Raw genomic sequence first — 26693 nt, 5'->3', positions numbered from 1 at the left:
ATAATGCAATATATATTATAGATTTTTTTCCCACTGCAAATTTAAGAAAATGAAGGTTTTAATGATAATTCCTTTGTTGCAATTACTTAATTATCATGAAGATAATGCAAAAAATTATTATAACCATGTGTGTGTGTGTGTGTGTGTAAAAATATATAATTAATTATATAAAATAAAAGAGTTCATATTCAGTTAATGTTGGAATATTAATCAAGACAGAGTGGTAAATCTCATATTTGATCAAGAATGACATATTTCACCCCAGAATCAATTTGCAGGAAAAAAAATTAAAGTTATTCTTAGGATCACTGTTTGGTTGCATTTTTGTTTATTTTATGCATATATACGTATATTTTTCTGCCTTGAAAAATATATACCTAAAAGATAATATATATACTTAATAAATAATTAAAATATAATAAACTAATAATTAACTTCAAATACAATATTATTAAACACAAACTGTCAATATGACGGTAGTACAGGCTACATCAGACTATGTTTAATAACTTACACAAGTTAGCTCAATATAAAAAAAAAGAGCAATTATATGTACAATATTAAGCATTATTTCATTATATCATGCATTGGCCACTAAAACACTTTCACTACAAACAGATCCTTCAATATTAGAAGCATGCACAGAATGCTTAGAAATATGATGAAAACAAGTATCACAGCCATGAAAAATCTGCAAAGCATAAATATTAACCCTTCATTCAGATGCAATACCAAACTAAAAAAAGAACTAATTTAATTCTTCTACACCGCCTCAAGCAAGAAAAACAAATAAAATTCAAAATATCTCACCTTTACGAACTTGCTGCACAAACCCATTTGTCCTACCTGCTAAAGAGAGCAGCAGGCTGCCAGAGCAAACAGCGATTCCTCCTGCGCTCATAGTGACTGTTAGGCAGCGAGAGTATGAATGAGAGTGGGAGAGGAGGAGAGGATGTATGTCTGCTGGCTGATCATAGGCAGCCTTCTGCGCACACCTTACGTCATAAACTGCCACAGAGGGAGGAGTTTAGCTCATAAACATGCCATATTGTAGTTGCAGCACTGTCTGTGTGGGTGACTATAAAGATCTCCAAAAAGATCTCACGGCAAAACACTGTGAAGGTGCTTCTGAACAGCGTAAGTGCAGCTGAGTGGATGACGTGGTGTTTTGAGTGGATTTCTGAAGTATCTCAAGCACTGTTTGAATACAAATAAAGATCTGATTACGCTATGATTCAGAGATATGGCTACTAATATGATTGCTTTCAGAGCTCCTCAAAGCACATTAAGTAACATATAAATCCATCTCAGTCTCAGCTATCACTGTTACTCTGTGTTTGTGTGTCACTATGATCTGAATACCGTGCTCCCCTGGCCATCTGTGTACACTATCACAGCCTGACATAATTCAGCATGTGGAGAGAGTGTGAATGCATCATTGTGTTATTTTGGGGATGGAAAACAGATTTGAAGGACTATCAGATCAGCCGTCATTCATGTGTGTGATCACCGAACGACAAACTTGGGGAAAACATTTAGTCAGAGCTCATAGTGACAGGGAACAGTGAGAACTTCCCTTTCAAACTAGATCTCACTTCATATATTCACATATAGTTTCTGAGGGATGGATGTTGATTATTAGAGGGATTTTTTAGTTTATACACTATAAAAATGGACATGTAAAGAAATGTAAAAATGCTACAGTAAAATCTTGTTAATTAGTTAAACAGTAAGTTTCCTTAATCAACAGTATATAGTGAAAAACTGTAATTAATGGGATGTTTCGTGTAATTTTAGCAAATGCCAACTGTTAAATGTACAACTCAAAAGAGCAGGCCAGTTTATAATTTACAGTGAAAAGCCATAATATGTCTTTGATGTGTCTTCTGATTCAAGATGAGTGATATACCGGTAGACACAATAGACACAAACTGGTAGAATCTGTCAGCTGGTTGAGATTTTGGCCGCTTTATAGGCATTGAACAGTTAAATACACACTTGTTTGTCAAGATGCACATCTTTGCAAGTATCTTTGTAAACAAAAAGCTGAGAAAGTGTACTGGATAAGGGCAGTTCTTAAAGTGACAGCAGTCTAATGCTGCTGTCTGTCATGTTAATCAAACTTTAATTAGAAGAAATATATATTTAATTTACACAATGAATATGCAGTGGTTTTATACATTTCATTACTTTATACACTGTATGAAGTATTTCTTATTTATTTGTTCTACTGTAGTTTTTTTGTCCTATTGCTTGTAATCAGTTTCTTATTATTTAATCACTGACTGTTTACTTGTCTTCAGTGAGCTTGAGTTGATGTTTATTTATTTAAATTAGGTTAGTATTAGTTTTTTTGTGATATTGACACTGGTGACAAGAATTATTCAATTTCTATGGTATCCAAAACTGTGATATCATAAAGACCTTATTTAAAGCAAATATAACTATATTGTGATATATATCAGTCCCATGAAATAAAATTACTCATATCGTTATATAAGATTTTGAGCATATCGCACACCCCTACTTCTTACATGACATTAATTATAAATAAGTTGTATATAATGATAAATGTTTCACTCAGAAATAAGTCAAATGGGTGGTAAATATCATTTAATGTTGGTTTTAACTAAGCCACAATAAAAACATGTTGAATAAAATATAAACAAAAAAATAAATAAATAAATTGGCAGCCTTAATTAAAATACTAAATAAGCAGCTAGTGGTTTTGGTGGTATAATTATATATACTGTATAATTAATTTATACAGCAATCACCACATGAATAGTAAAGGTTGTCAACAGATCTTGCAGACAGCTAAATTACACAACGACCAAACCACACAAGCACCCAATGTACTGTCTGCGATATTCTTGGGGCTGAACTTCAAGACACATGTCTGGATACAAAAACAGACTCAGGACAGACACTGACCTCAACTAAGTCACTTAAAAGCTAAATCTTATGCTACGTGAAACTGATTAAAATATGTAGGCCACTTACATGAAAAAAATATAAATTACATTGTTATATGTTAAATATATAAATTAATATATATTATATTAATATATAATATATTTAAAAATATAAAGCAAATTTCATCCCATTAATTGATGATTAAGATATTGTGCTGACCTGAAACCCAGAGGGAAATGACTAATATCAGCTTACATCAAACTTTAGTCCCTAATGTTCACAGTGTGGGAGCCACTATCCAGCAAATTAAGTAATATCCATATTTCATTACTTTTGCTTAGTCCACTATTATCCTTGACTCTAATATTTTGGAAAAATCTGAACAAAGGCACCAGCAAATTTATTACCAGCTAATATCTGTTAAAGATGTCTTCTTATAAAAAAGCGTAAAATTTCATTTTAGCTTGTTGCCAAGGCAAAGTTTTTCAATTTCATTTAAACTAAAACTCATTAAAAAAACAACTAAATTACTGAAACTTTATATAAAAAATATATATCAAATGAAAACAAAACATGTAAACATAATTTAATTAAAATATTAATAGAACTATAAATAAATAAATATATATATATATATATATATATATTAGTGCTGTCAAACTATTAATCGAGATTAATCGCATCCAAAATAAAAGTTTTTGTTTACATAATGTATGTACGTGTGCTGTGTATATTTATTATGTATATATGAATAAACACACAAGCATGTATATATTTCAGAAAAATATGTTTATATATTAAATATACATATTTATAATATAAATTATATGAATATAAATATAGACATGTAAATATTTTCAAAATATATTCTGTATGTGTGTGTGTATTTATATATACATAATAAATATACACAGAACAGAAACACATATTATGCAAACAAAAACTTTTATTTTGGATGCGATTAATTGCGACAGCACTATACACTAGATTTGTTTGTCCAGACTGCACGGCAGATCTCTGCCCCGTAAGACATTCTGCCAGAGTTTGGAAGCATTATATTTGTAATCAGGAACCTCTTTCCATATATCATTCACACTCTCGCCTATCTGGTAGCTAAACAAGTCTGTTCTCCCAAAACAACATTAGCAATATCCCTCGTAAACAATTTGGCCCAATCACCCAGTTTATGCCCACCTGTGTCATTTCCACACTGTGTCAACCCTGATACTCAGTACCAGCTCATTACAAAATAGATGGTTCCGAGGACTCATTTTGTACCTGGTCGGAATACAAAATTTGAAGAACAGGCCCAACCTGAAGCACAATAATTGTTCTGTTTTTGTTGTTGTTTTTTACATGTCTCTCTACAGCTTACTGAGTGATGAAAGCCTGACCTGATGAAAGCCTGGTGTTTGCCTGGAACATCAACACCAGGAAGTGATGATTCATGATCTATTCCAGGAAAAATAATTAAACCTAGATCAATCGGATGTTCAGGATAACATTTTGTGCAGTTGTTGTTCAGTTAGAAATAGCTACAAATAATCTGGTTTGGGCGGCCTCTATTTAAACAGACAACACTCACTAGTGGAGAAATGACCAACAGCATCAAAATAAGCCAAGAACTGCATGTACGGTTTGTCACAAAAACACTGTGACTACACTGCTGTCAGAACATTGCATGTGTAGAGTAACACTGCAAAATTGTGCCAATGTGTCATAAACAGTGAAGCATCCAGAACCTTGCTGAAAAAAAGGTGGTCTAAGATGCAGGCCAGTTAGGTTTTAAAATAGTTAGAGTGCAATTTCATCTAGCCAACTGCCTGATAAACTAGCTAAACACCATGTTCCTTGAAGAGGAAAACATGAATAGAACAGAATAGAATAAAGGAGAACATAACAGAAGAAAACAACAGAGGAGAGCATAAAATGGATCATAATTAGAACAGAATAGAATAGAATAAGAGCAGAGTAGAGTAGAATAGAGGAGAGTGGAATAAAGAAGAACACAATAGAGGAGAACATAACAGATTAAAACATTAGAACAGAATAGAACAGCTGTAGATAACTGGATCATCACAAAAATGAATAGAATAGAATAGAATAGAATAGAATAGAATAGAATAGAATAGAACATAGGATAACATAGAGGAGAATAGAATAGAATTGAAACAACAGAATAAAATAGAATGGGACAGAATGAAGTAGAAGAATACAACATGAATGATAATAAGAATAGAATAGAATAAAGGAGGACAGAATAAAGGAGATCAACATATGAAAACATTTAACAGAATAGAATAGAATAGAATAGAATAGAATAGAATAGAATAGAATAGAATAGAACAGAATAGGGTGGAACAACATTGAATAGAACATAACAGACTGAATAATAAGAACATAAGCATAGAATAAGACAATATAGAATAAAAATATAATAGGACAGAATGAACTTGAAGAAATAATAGAATGGATCATAATAATAATAGAGAGATATAACAGAATAAAGGAGAACATAACAGATTAAAACTGAATAGAATAGAACAGAACAAAAGAGAAGAGAACATAATAGAACACAATAGAATAGAATAGAATAGAATAGAATAGAATAGAATAGAATAGAATAGAATAGAATAGAACAATTGAGGATAAATGGATTGTAATAAAGAATAGAATATTTTTACTATATATGGTTTGACTGTTAGTGGTTTTAGAGTCTGCTTGAAGGTAGCAAATGAAACCATTCAGTACTGGGTGAGCTAAAAATTAATTATACATTATCTTAATCCATTCATCTAATCACCCACTGATGTAAAACTTAGTTTTGTCATTACCAGAACTCTGCGAAAAGTTCCAGCTTATCAGACAATTAGACTACACGGACACCAAACACAGGCATCACAGTGACTTGAACACTGCAACATCCCATTATATGATTCTGTTAATTGCCACAGGAGCTCATTAGAGATGGAGAGATTGAGAATGTGTGACAGGTGTCAGCTAAATTAGCTCCCTAATTTGGGACATTACTCCTCAAACACATCTTCTGAGAATCAAAAAGATATGAAGATATTTAAGGCTACAAACTGCAACACTCCACAGTCATCCATGGTTAAAAATGTACAACTTTGAATTCTGCGACTGCAATGAATCAACTAACAAGTACCCAGTTTATATTTCATGAGTCACTCCTGCATGCATTAGTGTCAGCCTACTATACCCAACCTACAGTTTACAGCTGCAGGAATGCTTTTATAAGTATGATTAGATTAAATATCAATCTGCTGTAAAGACCCATACCTGAGCTGCTGGAACCAGGGGACTTGCTCCTTCTTGACAGTCCACCGCTGCGGGGAGAACAGCGGCCCTGCATGGAAGAAATACGGCCATAGGACTGCGACTTCACCACCCTGCATTCTGAGAAAGCAGCAAAAATCTGAATTCAGTTTGCTTTTACTTCAGAGGCTCTACAATATGAGCCTCCTGTCTCTGTAAAATACACTGAAGAACACCTCAGCTGTGTGGACGACCTCATGTCACCGCCGATCAATCTACCGCAACCTCAGTCTGACCCAAACAGGTCAGTCTGACATACTGGAGGTCTGATCAGAAGAGATCTGACAGGCTGGTTTGCTCTCGGACCACATGCACAGAGTCAATATGTCTATCAATAGGATTTTAAAATAGCTCATAGTCTGGTGCATGATTCTGCATAGTAAATGTCAATAGTTAAAAATGTCATTAACCAATGGTACTGCTAAATAAACATTTTGCATCAATATGTTTTTTTTTACAAAAAGCAGCATTTTAAAATGGAAAACACATTTGCTGTTAATGTCAGTAAAGCTTTAAAATAGATGACAACACTGACACAGACAGCTGGAAACAGCTAATTAATTAAAACAAACACCAGGGGAAGAGCTTATTATGAAAATTAAAATTCCAACTCTCAAATAATACAATATTAGACAAGATGTTATTTTGTCAGAACAGCTTATTTAAATTTATAAGTCTAATTATTAATTACTACCACAGAATGTGAAGGACTAACTTTTAATAGTTATTGCAACCTAATATCATTTGATTTAAATGGACAATTGCAGAAGTTTAGTCATATAATTGAGGTCTGTGGCACAGCTGTAGTTGGTCCTTAAAAAGGGATGGACACATCATCCATTATCTTACCACTCTCATCCAACAGGAAGTCATCCTGGTAGCGGAACTTCTCTGGGCCACAGGCAATAAATATATCATCTTCACCAAAGAAGTCTTGAAGGCATGTCACCTACAGAATCAGCAGAGGTAGACTTATCATTCACCTAAATATCAGTACATTCAAAAATACACTTCCGTTCAAAAATGAGAAGTTGGTTAAATTATAAATGTTTTTTTAAAGTATCTTATGTTTACCAAGGCTACATTTCTTTGATCAAAAATAGAGTAAATACAGGAATTAGTGGTCGAACGATTATCGGTGCGATATCAAGCATTTTTATGGTTATCGGTATCGGTTATTTTCAAAACCGATTTGCCGATAAAATAATTTAAAAGCATTTAAAGAAAGTATTTGACAGATGTTTTGTTATTCTCAATTTTTATATTAATTTTCATTTTAAACCAGACACATATATCGGTTAAAATATCAACTATCTACTTGATCTGACCATAATCGGTATCGGCATCAGCCCTGAAAATCACATATCGGTCGACCCCTAACAGGAATATTGTGAAATATTATTACATTTTAAAAGAACTGTTTTCTATTTTAATACATTTCAGTGTATGTAATTAATTTCTGTGATGGCAAAGCTGAGTTATCAGCATCATTACCCCAGTCTAAAGTGTAAAATAATCTGTCAGAAATCATTCTAATGTCGATTTGCAGCTAAAGAAACATGTCTTATTATTATTAATGTTAAAAACTTGCTTAGTTATTTAATTTTTAAGATTTTTTTGATGAATAAAACAAGTATAGCATTTATTTGACATAGAAATATTTTGTAACATTATAAATGTCTTCACTTTTGATCAATTTAATGCATCCTTGTTGAGTAAAAGCATTAACTATTATCTTACTGACCCCAAACTGTTATATGTATATTATATATGTATATATGTACAGTATATACAATTTTTTCCGAGGTCCTAATACAGATAAATATATTCAATTTCACCAGTTTCCAATATAATTGAAAAAAAAACATCATGCAGCTTGTAAATAGATGCATTTTCAAACATAAATACAAACTACATAGCCTAAGTTGTAAAGATATTAGGCTAAATAAATAAATTGGGCTGAAATAGGCTGAATAAAATAATCCATTCATCTAAAGTCAATAATTCAAGGCTCAGACGTTAGAGCCAATTTAATCAGAGTCTCAAACCGTGTTTAACATCCTCATTCTAAAGGTCAGTGATCAGTGATTCATACAGCTGCATGAATGAGAAGGCAGTTTAGCATCTCACTTTAATGTATCATTTACATATACCAATGAGAACATGTTGCTGTAGCAACAGTGACGGCATCACCAAGATCAGAGTAAGATGATTCAATCAGGTGGCAAATAATGACCTAATGCTCTTACGCTGAATGCAAAAAGAGTGAATGATCCAATATTCAGAGATATTACAGCAATATAAATGGTATCACTGATGAAAGTGGTAACAATCGTGTAATAAGTCTGTTACTGTATGTGTGATCTTTTGTATGCAATACAGCAGAGGGTTAGTTAGACCTAACATTATAAAGGCGATACATCTGTTTTTGTTTCTGTGGAATGAAACTGGCTAAGAAATAAAGTGCAGTGATGAAAACTATACTTCAAATTAAAATTAAACCCAAATTAATTGTCAATGAAACATCATTGCACATTAAATCAAAGACTATTTGAACAATGACAGATAGAGGACAAATCTAATGAAATTCAACAATTCATTACGTATAAATGGTTGATTGTTATATACAGCATTACTTCAGTGGTAAACATCCAAGTTCATGTCAGGTTGTGCACGAAATGTCATCTTGTGCTGCAGCATTACCTACTGGAAAGCATGCAAACTCATACTAATAAAAATAAATAGAGTTAGAAGAACTGATAGGCATTGACTTATTAAAATAATAATAATAAAAACTTAACTTTTTCCAAGCCATAAACTGAAGCAATCATATTTTACAAGATACATTTTTAAACTGACTGTGTGAAAAGATGCAAAGGTTTACAGATGTGATTATTTTTTATTACCTTAATAAACATTCCATTTGCTTTCTTTAAATCAGATAAAAGTTTTAAATCAAAAACTTAAGCAAAACAGGTTACTACAGTCACAATGTCTACAGCAGTGATACTTGGTTTAAATATTTAAATACATTTACAAGAAAAAAAAAAGCTGGAACCTAACAAGGCAAAAACTTCCATTGGCTGAAAATTACATGGCACAGAAAACCAAATAATAAATTTAAACATGCCATTTTCATCCAAGTGATCATTTCTCCTGATCACCACAAGAGGGCACAAGCACTTTGCGGCTTTTCATTTTGCAGCTGCCACCAACAAAGACTACAGAACTAATTCTTAAAAGTACTTCTTCTGGCCAAGACTTTTCAGCATTTTCAGCATCTCTGATGCTCTTGAAGCCTCTGGAGTCGCCTGCTATATCTCAGCACCAAAATATCATAATAATATAAATATCATAAACAAATTATTTTCAATTGGGACAGTATGCAGAGGTAAAAAAAATTTAATCCTGATGACAACACTCACATTTATTTAAAAAATGAGAAACAGTCTAGTTTACTAGTAACATTCACACCATCAACGTCATTCATCTAATATGACACCCGATTACATCCAGATAAACTAATTTTAAATCACAAGATCAGAAAAACCTAAGATGGTCTGGAAAACTACTTTTACTACATTTTGCTTTGATTAGGCAAAGTCTAAATCTCCTGGCTTTATGTCAGTCTCTTGGCAGCAACAGTGTGTACCAGGCAGGAGCCGTAAAACTCAAAAACATACTCAAATCTGATGAATCATGTTTTTAATCCATATCCTCCATCTGAAGTAGTGACTAAAACTGGCTCTACATGTGACGAAAATTGGATTGAAGTGAAACGATGCCAGGATACGATGTACTCCATTCCTTCCTAAACCTCTTAAAATATAGCAAAGCATTTTCTGACCTCAGTTAAACTTTGTTGACTTCATGTTCTAAAAGTTAGTAGATAGCAGCAAGTAGCTAGTTCACATACAGTATCTGTGTCCAGATTGAAATAACTGGTCAGGAATATTCTGTAAGCATCATCTATTAGGATTTATCATAAATAAATCAGAGCGATACAGAGATATGACCTTCTCTGAGGTTCCATAATTGTGATTAACAGCGAGCACCTCCTGCAGGTTTATGTCCTGTTTGACAGGAAGCTTTTTACTGGGGTTTCGTCTCAATGCATTACTAGGATGCGGTTCATCTACGAATCCATTACTGACACTTATCTATAGATCCGTAATGCAGAAATACATATTACATAAAGCCTTTAAAGGGGGTCATCGGATGCCCACAAGTTGATATGATTCTTTAGGGTCTTAATGAAAAGTCTGTAACATGCTTTGGTTAAAATAAATCTCAATGGTAGTGTAAAAAACACCTTTTGCTTAATGAATGACAGCTCACTCAGGGCGGGTCTCAGGACAGATTGTCTTGTCAGTCATCTATCGTGGGAGGGGCCTGTACAGAACTACGTCATTCTGACAGGAACCTCAGAACAGCCTGATTTGAGAATTTTTAAATAGGGATTTAAAAAAAAACACTGGGTGGATTTTTATCATTATAGGATGGATGTGTACACACACTTCCAACACACATTTATGTTCAAACAACTTGTAAAGTGAATTTTGCATCCGATCTTTAAGAGTTTGGGATATGATCATTGACTAAATGAAGCTTTTTCTTTTCACCAAATCATGAAGCAAAGTCTGTAATTCGACAAACACTACTTAAAAGCATTGATGCATAGATCACAGTATCTTCTTATTTTTCATATTTCATAAGGCTATTTGTCTCCTGCATAAATATGGGTGTTACGAACTGATGCACATGAATAATTAGATAACACTAGAGTTTCGAGGATTCTGTTACAGGCGTGTGAGGAGAAGCTTTTCTGTTGCTTAAAACCACAAACTCATTCATAATGATCAATAATAATGTACACAAATACATACAAAAATATTCAATTCCATTTCATCACTGAATACAAATTACATGGTAAAAATTGTTAGTAATCTATTACAGTACATATTTTAGGTAATATAATCTCACTGATCATCTGATCAATATATATTCCATTCTTTGTAATCAACAACATGAGAAGGATCTGCAGAGGGAGGAAATTTTAAAAGATAGAATAACTATGTCATAATGTAATCAGTAAAAAGTAACTGTTGTCTGATTATGAGCATTTTAAAATGTAATACAATCTAAACACAAGTATTTAATTTTTGGAATCTGATTACGTAATCCAGATTACATATAATCAGTTACTACCCAGCACTGCAAATATTATGTATGTGTGATTCTCTCTCTCTGTGTTACATCTCAAAACATGAATAATGGTACTGCTAGCACAAACTAGGCCTTGATGTATTGGATAATTTATAGTCTTTCGCACTGTGCTGTCCCAAATTTTCATTACACTGAGACATATGCTATCACAGTTTTAGATCACCTGTGTGGGGGTTGTCTCCCATTTCAGCAGGAAGGATTTTTCTCAGGAAATACATTAGCATATTTGCTAGAAATAGTCTGTCTGGGTTCTGAGGTTGAGTGGGGGTGGCTCAGCGGCAGATCTGTCGTTGGAAGCGTAAGGGAAATCCAGGCCAGGTTGACAAAGTGCACAGACTAGATGCTGAGAGGAAAATCGTATTAAGTGAAATTTAATCTACCGTTATTATGTTATCATAAGGAAACTGCATTTCTTTTTGTTTTCGGTTGAAAGTATGTGCAAATTAATGTGGTTACTTTTATTGAATACGGTTTCATCGCTGCTGTATTGAAGGATGCTGGCAGCAAAGCCTTAAACAAACTCACCCAAAATAAAAATGCAGTCATTATTTACTCACACTCATGTAATTCCAAACCCATATGCTGTTATTTTGTTCTGAGGAGGATTCTGAAGAACATTCACATAGTTCTTTTCCATCCAGCTGTCCATAGTGACCTTAGGCAAACTAAAAAGCAATACATTAAATAGACATATATTAGACATATATTTAAATTATTATTCCGTTTACCTTGACAGCAACACTCAAAGCAACTTTGCTCTTAAAGGGGTCATGAGCAAAGCAATAGTGACCATGTGATAAAAACGGTCACTCATACTTTGCTGCGACATTACTGTCGGATCCAATATACAGTAGGTGGCTCAGCATTGTCTTTTAGTTTCAATATTTTTTGAAAATCCTGTGTCGAATTGTGCTTTGTTTGTAAATGAATCTGGGGTAAAATGAAGTGAACAAAGGACCAAGTTCTTAATGATGTGGTCTGGAACTTCATTAAAAATAAAGTTCATCCACCCTTTCCTAATGTTAGGATCAGAAGGAAGGCAGTGCAAAGACTGTATTTTTCCACAATTTGGCACTGCACAGCATTTTGTTGTCTTCGGAGTTATCTTTATCATTTGGTTTCTGTGTAGACCTGTTTGCCTCTTATTATTGACACAACATGGGCAAATCGATGGGCGGGGCTAAACAGGCAGCGATGTAGAAGCAGGTGTTGATCATCTTCTGTGGAGGCGGTGTTTAGCTGCACTATTACATCATAAGGTGGCACATTACACAAGTTGTCATTTTGGCAGGTTGGCTTCCATATAAGCTGTTTTTAGACTAATGAGACAGTTTCGAGTTCTGAAACGTACAGGATGTTTTTAAAGTACAATGATCACACATATGTCAAAAGATCAAAGGAATTTAGATTTCTCAGTTCATGACCGCTTTAAGGTCTCACCTTCATCTACAATACTGTATGTGCTTCTGTAATTCAACCCACCACCCGCTGAGATTTAGAGAACGAGCAGTTCAAACAAAGCCAGATTCTCCTACGGCAGGCGTCTGTAGGGCTGGGTATCGAGTTCAATACTTTTTAGGCACCGACCGAATTGCCTCGATACCACCGAGTATCGAAAAACGTCTTGTCGTTCGGTACCAAATTTCAATACCTAAGGGGTTAATCTCATCACTGTCAGTGAGCCAATAATCCTGCAGCACTAGGTGTGTTTGACTAGAAGTCATGCGGTGCTGACAGATCAGTGTTTGACCTCCGCGAGAGCGTTTTGAAAGCACACGGAGCAGTCCGCTCTCTATATCGCGCAGTTTGTTTACTACACACAGACTGAAGCTCGCGTGACGCTCGCGGTGATTTCAGCGTCTGCCGCCTCTCTAAATGAGGACATAAACACATGAACAACAGCTCTAGAACTGCTCTGAGAGTCCCTTCATGAGCATTTTACCATTTGATTCGAGTAAAACTTGCGTCATATCATATACACACAGAACTGTAAAGGTATTCCAGGCAACCCGTCAAAATAAAAGTTCGGTTTAACTTGGAAGACACTCCGGCAGAAATATATCAATATTGTTCAGCAGACAGCACTGCTAATACTAGGCTATACTATTAAAATTATTAAAACTTTTTTTTTTTTTTGTAATGATCACACAACAGTTATTCCATGTTTTAATTTTAATAGTAACCCCCTTTTGTTTGCCAAAATAAATAAACTTTGATTTTCAATAATTTAAAGAGAAATTAAATTAATGTTTTATGTCTTCATTTGAAAACCAGATACAGAACACAGAATTTCTGAGGAAAAATAAAACATTTCATAAGGATATTTTAAGAATAAATTTAAATAAACTAAGTTGTTTTTATGCATTCAAACAATTAGACATACTACACCAGAATTTAATAACAATAAAACATATGGTGAAAGAAAATAAAACACCCACTTATGAAAGTGGATGAAGATTTAAAATTTCTTGAAGTCTTTAACAACCTAGAAATGATGATTCTGTCTGAGCTTTGTGTTTTAAAACGAACACACACTAATGTAAACGTAGCCTAACATGTGTAAACTGAAAACTATTTGAACTTGATTAAAATTATTTATTTATTTATTGTGTTGGATATATTTTGTTCCTTTGTGCAGTGGCTCAGGAGATGAGGCTTTGAGTCTGTATAAATATCAACAAGCTAAAAAAAATAGTTTTTTGAGATAATGTAATCTTATTAAAACTGATTTCATAAAACTGGTATCGAAAAAAGTATCGTTCAGGAACCGGTATCGAACTCAAGGTATCGGTATCGGTATCGATATCGAAAATTTTTGAACGATACCCAGCCCTAGGCGTCTGTGCATTATCATCTGCCACAAAGCAAAAGAATACTTGGGTTTTCCTAAAATGAGCCAGTACAATATGGATAATTTCCCTGCCATAGAACTGAACCAGATCTACATATTCAGTAGTGCAGGAATGGCAAGCCAAACACGGTAAGATGGTGCGGCTGGGAGAGTATTGATTTCCTCTCTGCATGGACTCAGTGACACAGCAGCAGCAGCGCAGGCCGCCAGCAATAACCCACAGAGCATCGATCTGGACAGATTCCCGCTGTTAATACTCAGAAGCTTTCATCGGGCAAACGCAGCCAGCCTGTGCTCACCGATGCCATTCAGGACCTATTAAACACAGGTTAGAAACACATGGGTAAAACTGTGGTGGTGAATCACAGACTGGTAAATCTGTAAATTATTAGTAGGCAGGCATTATTTTTAATAAAAAACTTAATAAAAAAAGGAAAAGTCTGACATGGTTTATTCGATTGAAGAATTTTACTGTTAAATATCAATAAGTGACCATGTTTTTAAGTGGGGAGCCATTGCATTGACACAAGACCATAAGCAAATGATGTCTAATGTATGATATCTACACCATCAAAATACTTCCTGTGTTGGGTAAAACATCCTGGAGAATTATCATTTATTATTGACAGGTTTATGAGGTGGCTATGTACCATTAGAGTTAGCCTTGAACTGCTTCTGCATGATAGTGTTTTCAGAAGATGAGAAAAAACGTTTGCAATCCTACAGGTGACACTTGTGGTACTTCCTTACAGCAGTTATTTTAGTACCATTCATTGATATACTAATATTTTGAATTAGATTTTATTTTGATATTTTCTGTTTTCACTTTAATTTTACTTAGTTTTAGTCATTTTGTTGTGTTTTTATGTCTATATAATGTTTATTAATTCATATTTACTCATATTTTTAGTACCTCAATTTAAATAAAATAAGTTTAATTTTTTATATTTTATTTGAATGTTTTTTTTTTCAAGTCTTAGTTAACAACAATAACCCTCACCTATAGACTACAGAGGACTTAATACCACTGTTATGTTCAACTCTAATATAAATTGCTTTCTGAGTGTTATCTGTATAAATAAATAAATATTTTTAATGATTCAGTAATTAAAAATCACTGAAAAGTTACAGAAATGCACTGGTCAAAAGGTGTGAAATAAGTGCTTTAAACAAAGTTGTTACGTGTCTGTTTCTGTTCAGTTCTGTTTTGACCTTATTTGGTAGTTCCTGTCCTAGTTTAGTAATGATCATTTAGTCCTGTCACCTGTGTTTAATTAATTATCTAGTTTGCTCTATTGTTTCTGTTTCCTATATAAGCATTCGGTTTAGTCTTTGTCCCTGTCTCGTCTTGAAGTTTCGTTAATGCTGCTTACCTGGAGTTTTCTTCTGTTTCTTTTAATAAAGTTGGATTTTGTTTTGTATGCCGTGTCCGCCTGGGAAAGCATACCGAAGACTACCGAAATCATGACTCCAGCTGAAGTCGCGCTGTGCGGGCTGCGGCAGGGCGGCCTGAGGTTGGCGTGATATGTGGAGGTCTTTCTCGAGCTCGCCAACCGGGTGAGCTGGCACGACGCAGCTCTGGGTGCGCGTTTCCTGCTGGGGTTGAATGACGAGGTTTTACGCTGTGATCTTCCCAAAGATAATTTTCCCCTGATCGAGCTCATTAACCTAATCTTCTTCCTCAACGGACTCGGCGAAGAAGTTGATTCCCCAGACTCGTCATTCCGCTCCAGCAAGAACGCGCTGCGTCTCCCCAGCTCATTCCTCGCCAACGGCTCCTCCCGCCTGCCCAACCCAATAGTTCCGCCGCCTGCGGCGATGATGGTTCCGCCCGCGGCGAAGATAATACCGCCGTCTAAGGCGATGAATATTCCGCCTGCGGCGAAGAGAATTTCGCCCGAGGCGAAGAGGATACCGCCCGCGGCGAAGAGGATACCACCGTTTGCGGCCAACCCTAGCCCGCCACCTGTGAATGTGGCGGGCCCATCGGCACATACTCCAGCGCTACTGGATTTGGCAATACCCCCAGAGTTCTCGGCTCCTGTCCTCTCCCTAGAACCCGCTCTCCTACAGCGCCCTCCTGTGCCCGCTCCACGATAGCACTTCCTTGTGCACGCTCTCAGTAAACATTCCCCAGAGCTCAATTCTCCTGAGCCAGTCCCTCCAGTGCTCGATTCTCCAGAGCCAGTCCTTCCAGTGACCGTTTCTCCAGGGCCAGAGTTCCCAGAGCCCGATTCTCCAGGGCCAGTCCCTCCAGTGCCTAGGTTTACGGAGCATCCCCGGAAAATAGCGCTTCCCGAGCGCCCCCAGGAAATAGCGCTGTCCAAGTTCCCTCTGGTGCCTGCTCCTCGCAAGTGCCCTCCAGTGCCTGCTCCTCGCAAGTGCCCTCCAATGCCTGCTCCTCGCAAGTGCCCTCCAGTGCCTGCTCCTCGCAAGTGCCCTCCTGAACCTCCGCTGGTTCCGTCCAAGCTCTCTGATCCGCCAGGACCGTCCAAGCTCTCTGATCCGCCATGGCCGTCCAAGCTCCCTGACCCGCCATGGCCGTCCAAGCCTCCAGTCCCGCCGTGGCTCCCCAAGCCTCCAGTCCCGCCGTGGCTCCCCGAGTCTCCAGTCCCGCCGTGGCTCCCCGAGTCTCCAGTCATGCCGTGGCTCCCCGAGTCTCCTGATCCGCCATGGCCTCCCGTGTCTCCTGATCCGACAATGGCCTCCCGTGTCTCCTGATCCGCCATGGCCTCCCGTGTCTCCTGATCCGCCATGGCTCCCCGAGTCTCCTGATCCGCCATGGCTCCCCGAGTCTCCTGTCCCGCCATGGCCTCCTAAGGCTCCTGATCTGCCCTGGAGGCTTCCCTTGTCTCCTCCCTGTCCTGGCCCTGCTCCAGCCTCCAGGGCGCCCGCACCCCCGCCCGCGATGTCATTGTTACGGCGCGGGTCGCGCCTTCCGGGAGGGGGAGATAACTGTTACGTGTCTGTTTATGTTCAGTTCTGTTTTGACCTTATTTGGTAGTTCCTGTCCTAGTTTAGTAATCATCTTTTAGTCCTGTCTCCTGTGTTTAATTAATTATCTAGTTTGCTCTATTGTTTCCGTTTCCTATAAGCATTCAGTTTAGTCTTTGTCCCTGTCTCGTCTTGAAGTTTCGTTAATGCTGCTTACTTGGAGTTTTCTTCTGTTTCTTTTAATAAAGTTGGATTTTGTTTTGTACCCCTGTCCGCCTGTCTGCCTGGGAAAGCACACCGTGACAAAAGTACAGTACAAACAAAACTGATTCTTAATGTCAACCCATGCATTTATGTCAGCTATATTTCGGTGTTTGATTTTTGAAATGGCAGCACTGTTTGGACTGAAAGGACTCTTCATGTTTCGCAGTGATTGCAAGAGGTGACCTTTCATGAGGAAATTGAACTGCCTATTGAGGTGCATTACATAAGTCCAGCAGTGGCAGATAATGAATAATGACTCGCTCCATAAATGCAAGTCAGTGTGTTGCAGTGTTACTCGCACACCCCCATGTCACTAAATGGGTTTACACTGGAGCCAGCGAAGTGTCAAGATGGATTGCACTGTATGTATATTGACACGGCTTACAGATATGACCAGGTCTGTGTTCTGACAGCATTCAAACCAACGGGTCAGTGTTAGGCTGGTCAGGTTCAGCAGCACCCATTGCTGGTGTAACTATTTTCATATTTGATTATATTATTAGTTCTTGGATTTTAAAGAATTTGGATCTCAGATAATGAATTATGAGGTAATTTCAGAAGAATCAAATGAAACAAACAAATACCCCAAAAACCAAGCACCTTTAAGTCAAACACATTTGCTAATTAGGGGCCTATGATTTCAAAGATGCGGAATCAGAATCCAGTTATAAAAATTAAATTTACAGTAATATAATTTCATGTAATTTGGCCAATTTTGGATTTTTTCAGTTGTGCAGCACTTTGTTTTGCAAATAATAAAATAAAATTGTAACATTTTAATTTGATTACATTTTAAAAGATTAATTCAATTGGTAACGTTCATGTTTTTTTACCATCGTTTTTGATTATATATACAGTATTTGTATTAAATTATAAATCCTGAAAAAATAAAACAAAAAACATACCACAGATATCACAGGGCTTTTTTACTGTAAAAAATCAATCAATCAATCAACAAATTGTTAAAGTTTTATTAATTCAATTGAGTATTCATGCTTTTAAAATTTATTTTCACCATTAAAATTTAATCCAGAAACATTTTACCGAAAAGCATATAATTTTTTGAAAAAAATAACGTTAAATTAAATATATTTCATAGAGATAACGTCAATAAAATGTTGTTAAATTGTATATAGTTTCATGATTTCAATTAATTAGACATGGTTTTTGGTTTTACCAAAAATTTAATCAGTATCCAGAAATATCAAAAACAGGAAAAAATAAAATAAAATGCAATTTAAAAAATAAATAAATAAATAATTAAATGGATTTCATAGGGTCCTCAGCCAAGCTGAAAAATGCCACACCTCAGCCGAGGGCAATTACTGTACGTAGCCCTAGTGCTTTTTACAAGCAGGACATCCCGTGGGTGAATACCTTTCTCAACCACTCCAGAATCAAAGAAGCTTAAGCTGAAACTGACACAAGCAGATCACAGAAGAAACATTCCTCCCATCCCGCACAGCCGCTGCTCAGCCCTTATGAGCATGACCGCCTGTGGAAATCACATCAGTGTGGACGCTAATATGTGAATGAAAGAGCTCTCTTAGCCTTTAAGCTAATATTTATGGCACAGACGACAGGAGACACATGCCACCCGTGGGAATTAGAGGGGAAATGCCTGTCTGTCTATCCTCAGGCTGTCTCACATGATAAGAATAAGCTTACATGAAGAAGCCAGTGACACCACCACAAAAGACTTCAAAGAATGGTGGACTATAATTATAACTAGAGATCACTTCACTGTGCAAATATGAAAGAAACATGAAGCAAAGTAAGTCTGCTATATAAGGTATAATGTACAGTCAGTTGTTCATTACCACAAAATAAGACACCGGCAGGGTGTATGATTAGGACCCAGACAACAAGCTGTGATTAATGACTGTCTGACTGAACATTATGATGCTTATTACAACTACTTGCCAGGCAAATAAATACTAAGCCATGACGAATATAATATAATATAATGTAATATAATGTAATGTAATGTAATGAAAGCCAGTTTCGGTATGCTATGGACAGCCGTACGTAGGAAACATCAGACTGATGAGTATTCTAGAAAGCCATTTAATGAGTAGTTATTAGTGTTCTTAGCTTTTATAGCAATATAGATTCTCTCAGTCTGGAGCATTACACGTTTGTCAGGAACACTTAACCCAAATGCAGGGAGTGGTGTTACTCATCATCAAACGATTTCTGAAAAATGCTTATCAATAGATAAACAAACCAATAACACCTTAATACATTTCAAAGCTTGCATCAGTCGCTCTCAGAGAACTTCCTCTTAGAAGAGGATTAGATAGGACCAGGATGCAATTTCATGTATCATTTATAAAAGCAAAATTGAAGGCAAAATGTCCATCTTGCTAAGAGATTTCACAGTAACTGTTCCTAGATGGTCCGATCTTCTGAGTTTCCACTGTAAGATATATCTAAAGGCACTTTTCAAAGTGCTGACTCTCTATGAATACATTTTTGTCTATTCAACTGCCACAGTAATATACTTGAGTCATCTTTATTTGAAAGCTTTTCTCAGCAAATACTGAATTATGGGATTAATTGGGATTAGTTTGCTTAATTAATCAGCATATAAATGTAATAAATTAAATTACATTAATCAATTGACAGCCCTACTAATAAACCTTTCATAAACATAAATTTTGACTGTGTAAAAACGCTGAGCAGTGACTGTATTCATATCAAACCTAACAAAGCAGTTTTGGAAAACCTAGGATCACAATGCATCGATCCAGAAATCAATTTCCTCAGCACATCGTCACCAGCTATAGCAATGCTTTGAAGGGTGCCGTAAATGTTTCTCTACCAGAAAATAAACAGCCATGCATAATGGCGCCTCACGTGAGAGGCCTGTTTGATTGCAGTCCTGAGAATCCATCATCCCAAGCCAGGCCTGTAACATCACCTCTACTGCACCCCTCCTGCTGCAGCGGCTGTTCCTAAGCAACCACCCCAGCAACCGGGTTGCCATGGAAACCAAAAAGAGGGAAAATCAAGGAGAGGGGAGAAGCCCTTCGCATACTTGGGATGTGAGAAACTGGGGGATATTCCAAGCTAGAAATATCTGTTTGCACAACGTTCAGCCTTAAATTGTGACTTCTGTTTGTTTTAGTAAATTAATTTTAATGGCCTGTTTAAATAATATATAATTTGTAGTACATTCCATGCAAAAAATCGAAACAGCTGGATAGCTAAATCCAACATATAAATAATACAATTATATGCACTGAACCATTAAAATAGATAGATAGATGATAGATAGATAGATAGATAGATAGATAGATAGATAGATAGATAGATAGATAGATAGATAGATAGATAGATAGATAGATAGATAGATAGATAGATAGATAGATAGATAGATAGACAGAAACAGCACAGCACTAGTGTCTCTGTTTCTGGGGGGGTATAAATAGAGGAAAATATAACACCACTGAAGGTCAACGAGTTTAAGGCCCTCTGGTGACAGCTTGTCACTTCATCAGTCTGTTCCTGCGGAGACACAGAAAGGTCACCATCACCAAGTTTCCAGCCATACGGCTGCCTCGCTCTGTCTGATCTCGTTCCTCTATCTCCTTCACCACAGTATTTACCTTTATCTCCCTATCAATCTCTTTTGCTCTTATTCGAGCAACACAAACACAAATCATCTAGGGAAATTAATATCTCAGCAAGATAACAGCAACACTTGATGAGCAAAGAGCAAAATACTGAAATCATGACAATAGGGTGGCCTTAAAGGGGACATTGGATGCAAAATTTGCGTATAAGCTAAATGTGTCTTGTGTGGACTCAACCACCCTACAAAGATAAAAATCCATTCCTTTTTTTAATCCCCCAAAAACCCAAACAGTGTAAATTATCAAAACATTTAGATTTTCTGAGCAGTATGACGTTGTGCTTCTCAGGCCCCGCCTGTAGACACTGACAGACTGTCCTGCATTAGCATATTTCTGCCCTCAGCCTGTTCGCCATTTTCTCCACGGTCGAGCAGCTGTAGTGACAACAATGTCTCGGAAGCAGTGCAGGTGTTGTGTAACTGGATATAAAAGTCAACATAAGAGTCTTCTACAGTGCCCCAGTAGTGCACAACACAAGGAAATCTCCACAACACAACAGATACAAGCCACAACACAACGAAATTAGCACAACACAATGAAAACAAGCTACAACAACAAAATTAGCACAACACAAAAAAGCTACAACAACAAAATTAGCACAACACAATGAAAAAAATCTACAACAAGAAATGAGCATAACACAATAAAAAAGCTACAACAACGAAATTAGCACAACACAATGAAAACAAGCTACAACAACGACATTAACAAAACACAATGAAAACAAGCTACAACAACAAAATTAGCACAACACAAACAAGCTACAACAACAAAATTAGCACAACACAATGAAAAAAGCTACAACAAGAAATTAGCATAACACAATAAAAAAGCTACAACAACGAAATTAGCACAACACAATGGAAACAAGCTATAACACAGCAAAATTAAAACAACACAACAAAATCAGTCCAATGCATTGTGTTGTTGGTGATTTCTTTGTGTTGTGCAATACTGGGCCACCGTAGTCTTCATTTTCTCCTGACATCAGAGCCACTGAGGATGAAGTGGATTAGTTTTGTTTTTGATGTTTTGTTTTGTTTAGATACACACAAAAAAAAAAAAATGGAAGAGAGGGATGGGGATGGGGAGACATCAACGCAATGGGTCATTGAACTGTTTTTGACAAGGTAAAAACTGTTGTTTTACACGAGGAGAAAAATAGTAATAAAAATTAACATTAAAAATGGTGACTGAAATAAGTTAAAAAAATAAATTAAAATTGAAAATAAATTAAAGCTAAATAGAAGTATTACAAAATAAGAAAAGTACTATATAAATATATAAATATATAGCTCATTCAAAATCTTAATACTATAACAGTATACCACTGAACCAGAATAACAACCACAAGCATTCCTCATACATGCATACCAAACTATCTACTCAAACCAGATCAAAATTCTCTTTTATAAATTGAATTGGATCACAGCGTCACAGCAACCTCACCTTTAGAGAAACCAGGGTGTTCAAAAACATCTTGACTAAGGTAACAGTCAGGAGACTTAGCTTTGCTTTATTTAAAACTGTGTAATTTCTGCACCACAAACATCTCTGATCCACAGGCTTCTGACAAATAAAGACTGCTTATATAGTGAGTCCACTGATCTATCCAAATAGTTTTTTAAACCAAACAATAGTATCATTATTACTGCATCCAACAACACAAAAGTTCATTTATCTACTTAAATGAAGCGGCCATTGTACTTACCATTTTACCATCCACTGTATAAAGCCTCTTGACCGCTCCAGAGTCCAGTTTGATGGCATCTGTGATATCCGTGAGAACCTGCTCAAACGAGTGGGCCGTCTTCTTGTTGAGAAGGATACGCACGGCTTTCCGAGGCTTTACCCCACTGCGGATTATGGTCACCAGTTTGGGTCGGATGAAATCCTTGTTATCCTTGATTTCCATAGAACCAGCCTTGGCGCTGGCCAGAGAGCTGGGCGCTCGTGCCGATGCTGTGGTCCTGACGTTGACTGACCAGTTTGGGTTGACGTTCATAGTGTATTCCAGATTCTTGTAAGGCTCAATTGATCCACATATATAACTCTCCCCTGTGATACAAAATAATATGAGAAATAACGAGTTAGTGTCTCTGAGAACCGAATAAGTCGGATTCAAAAACCTTTTTGAACTGGTTTTGTAAATTGGTTCAAACAATTTATGAATTTGACTGATTCAGTTCTCACTAATACTTTTTCATAAAACGTTCATAAAATTAATCATTGATTCATGAGTTTTTGCTTTTTTGTTTGAAACCATTTTTTTTTAAGTTTGAATGACTCATTTACGATAAATGAATCATTCAGTCTGCTTTTGTGAACTGGTACAAACATTTCAATAAAACTATTTGACTCAAAACAAAGAGTTCACAATTTCACTGTTAATTACACTGTTAAGTTCCCATTTTCAGTTTTCCAGAAGAAAGAAAGTCATATGGGTTTGGAACAACATGAACGTTGAAAAAACATGAAAAAATTTGGTGAACGTTTCATTTAATGAGGCTTTCCTACAACTTCAGAGAACATCTTGCACTCTAAAGGTCATTGCACACCGAGTCCGAAATTTTCATCCAAAATTTTTGCACGTTAAAAAATAAACATGACCTCAAGTTGTGTCAATCACGTTTACACGCGGCCTCCGAAACCTTTGTCCGTCATAAAAAATTCAGATCAGGTTCGATTTTCTGCGTTTTCGCATCTGTAGCAAGCATTTTCATAGGAAAGGATGACAAATACGAAAAAAATCTCAGTGTGCAAGGACCTTAAAAATGGCTTTCCATGTTTATTATCATATGAGGACACAGAAGAAAATCCATAAATTTGCCCACATGTGAGTTTAAGACAGTCAATGGACATAAAAGCTCCTTATAATAGTCCATAATGACGGAGAGAGGTCACAGAGTCAAGGTTAAGTACACGGCTGAGACTGAAATCACCTCCATCTCACTCATTTGCACACATCCTACCCCTGGCAGTACTATTTTAGAATTAACGAATGAATGAATGAATGGGTGTCCTACATAAAAAGCCACCACTGAGATGCCGCTGCTACAATTTCAAAATCAAATCAGAGTCATTTAACACATATTTCAAGGACAAACTCAGATGTAATGATTTCAGTTCTCGGGTTTGATTTATTGGTCAACACTGAGAGGAAGGGAGTGGTATAGAGATGCAGAAGCTGTTAAATATTCATGAGCATTTTAAAATGACTACTGGTTTAAATCACAGGGCTCTCTGATATCAGCTCACAGACAATACAAGCTTGATCTTTGTTCAGTACTACAAACCGCATGCTCTGTTCGGGGTGTCAGACACCCCAGATATGAAACATGACTATGCAATGACTTTCCACATAGTAGATTCTCTGATTGGTGTACACACAGAAATATTATGTGCTTATTTTCTGAAAATGTACTCACACTCAGGACAACCAAGACGTCCAAGAAAACAGATTTGGACAAATTTAGCATCACCTGCTCAGCAATGGATCCTTTGCAGTGAATGGGTGCCGTCAGAATGAGAGTTCAAACAGCTGATAAAAGCATCACAATAATCCACATATGACTTGCAGTCATCAACATAACTACAGTCCATCAGGTAACATCTTGTAGAGACAAGCTGTGTGTTTGTAATAAAAAAATAAAAATTCACCATTAAGACATTTTTAACTTCAAACCATTGCTTACAGCTAAAATATGAGTCCTCAATCCACAATATTGCTTTCTGACATGGAAAAAGTTGTCTAAATCAGGAGAGAATCAGACTTTCTATAGTTCTCATCAGTGGATTTATCTGGATTTTAATGTGAGAGGACAACAGGGAAGGGACTTTCACTGAAAAGAGCAATATTATGGATTATGGACTTGTATTTTGTCCAGAAGTGATGGTTTAAAGTTTAAACATCTTAATGATAGATTAGCTTTTCACTTCACAAGATGTTAATTGATGGACTGGAGTTGTGTGAATTACTTGTGGATTATTGTGATGCATTTATCAGATGTTTGGACTCTGACGGCACCCATTCCCTGCAGAGGCTCCATTGGTGAACAAGTGATGTGATGCTAAATTTCTCTAAATCCGTTCCGAAGAAAAGACAAACACATCTACATTTTGGATGGCCTAAGGGTGAGTAAATTTTCAGCAAATAGTCATTTTTTTGATGAGCTATTCCTTTAATGGGTTTCGAATTGCAAAATAACTAATTTCATTTTTACACACCACATTTGAGGTCTTCATAAAAATGAAATTAGTGTACTGGGACAGTACACAAACTGTCATTCAAGGGATAAGCTGAATCGTTATGGCTTTAGATATCATCAGAATGATAATGCACTACTGGAAAGTCTCATTTTAAGATGATAATAGCTGGTGATTTAAAATTTTCAATAGCGTGTTCAATCTTGTAGACCATTTAGTAGGCTACCAACATTAAACCAGCTACAAGCAGGTCGTCAGATTTTAAAGTGGTCTTTGGGATAGTTAATGCCTGGTTTGGACCAGCTTTAGACTAGCAGGTTCCAAAACCAGGTACCAAAAAACAGGTACCAGCCAAACCTAGACACGTGTGATCTAATGCAAAGTTGACCATGTATGTCAAATTGAACAAGAAACAAAAGATACTGGTAGCACTAAACCTCCATTTATAGACACCAGGCTCACCTTCCACCAGCTGATCCATGCTGGTAATCCTCGACCCGTCAACGGCATAAATGCACCGGACGCCCTGAGGCAGATTTACATTATCTGACAGGGAGCGGGTGAGGTCTGCGAGCAGAGCATCGAAAGACCGGAATCTATCGTTGGAAATAGCGTACACAATCCCCTTGAAGTACCGGTCTCCATTGCGGTAGAACCGGACCCTTTTGGCTTTCTTCTCGGAGCTCAGAGCCTGTAGGGTCCGGGTTCGGTACAGGCTGCAGTGGGCGCTGTGCGTGGGGCTCGGCAGGCCGTTCGCACGTGAACCCCCACGGCTGTATCTTTGTGCTTTGTCCCGTTCGTCGAAATGCTCCAGCTCCATGTCAACACCAGGGGCTTTAGTATCTCTGACGAACATTGTGGGGAAATGTGGATAGATGAGTAATGTCAAAATTATAATTGCATTTATTCTAAGTATCACCCCGACTTTTTTTTCCTTATACAAAATGCATTTGCGCACATACTTGTTAATAAATATTGCACATATATGTAATTAAATAGGCAGCTGAAAGTGTACATTTCCGTGCGCTTATCCAACTAACACAAAATAATAATATAGGCTGTAATTTAAAAAGACATTATAGAAAACGTTATAGCCTATTTATGTTTTCAATAATGAACATTGTGTTATTGTTTTATACCTATAACACATTTTAATTAATATATAATATTAAAGTTATTTAAACACGCCCAAAGGGAAAGCACAATGAAGAAGTCTTCATCAATTAAAAAGCGATATTAAAGCACTAATAAATATAGGCTAAATATGCGGACATGGTGCATCTTGCTTCAAAAAAGCATATTCATCTTACTTGTGCGCGTGT

At 36.5% G+C, this 26693-nt stretch overlaps 1 protein-coding gene across 1 annotated transcript in view; it reads right to left on the bottom strand.

Moving 5' to 3' along the window:
- LOC306851329 (serine/threonine-protein kinase DCLK1-like) overlaps positions 1–26191 on the bottom strand; it is a gene marked incomplete at both ends in the record, with an annotated part of 35795 nt that extends 9604 nt beyond the window's left edge. Inside the window, 4 exons of the mRNA XM_079387487.1 lie at positions 6217–6333; positions 7102–7201; positions 22877–23223; positions 25834–26191. Of these exons, the coding sequence (XP_079243613.1) occupies positions 6217–6333; positions 7102–7201; positions 22877–23223; positions 25834–26191 (922 nt within the window). The remainder of the gene's footprint in view (positions 1–6216; positions 6334–7101; positions 7202–22876; positions 23224–25833) is intronic.
- Positions 26192–26693: the final 502 nt, after the last annotated feature.

Source organism: Barbus barbus (genome assembly GCF_936440315.1).
Source record: "Barbus barbus genome assembly, chromosome: 31".
Taxonomy (NCBI): domain Eukaryota; kingdom Metazoa; phylum Chordata; class Actinopteri; order Cypriniformes; family Cyprinidae; genus Barbus; species Barbus barbus.
The sequence above is the reverse complement of the archived record's forward strand: the minus strand, read 5'-3'. Positions and strand labels throughout refer to the sequence as shown.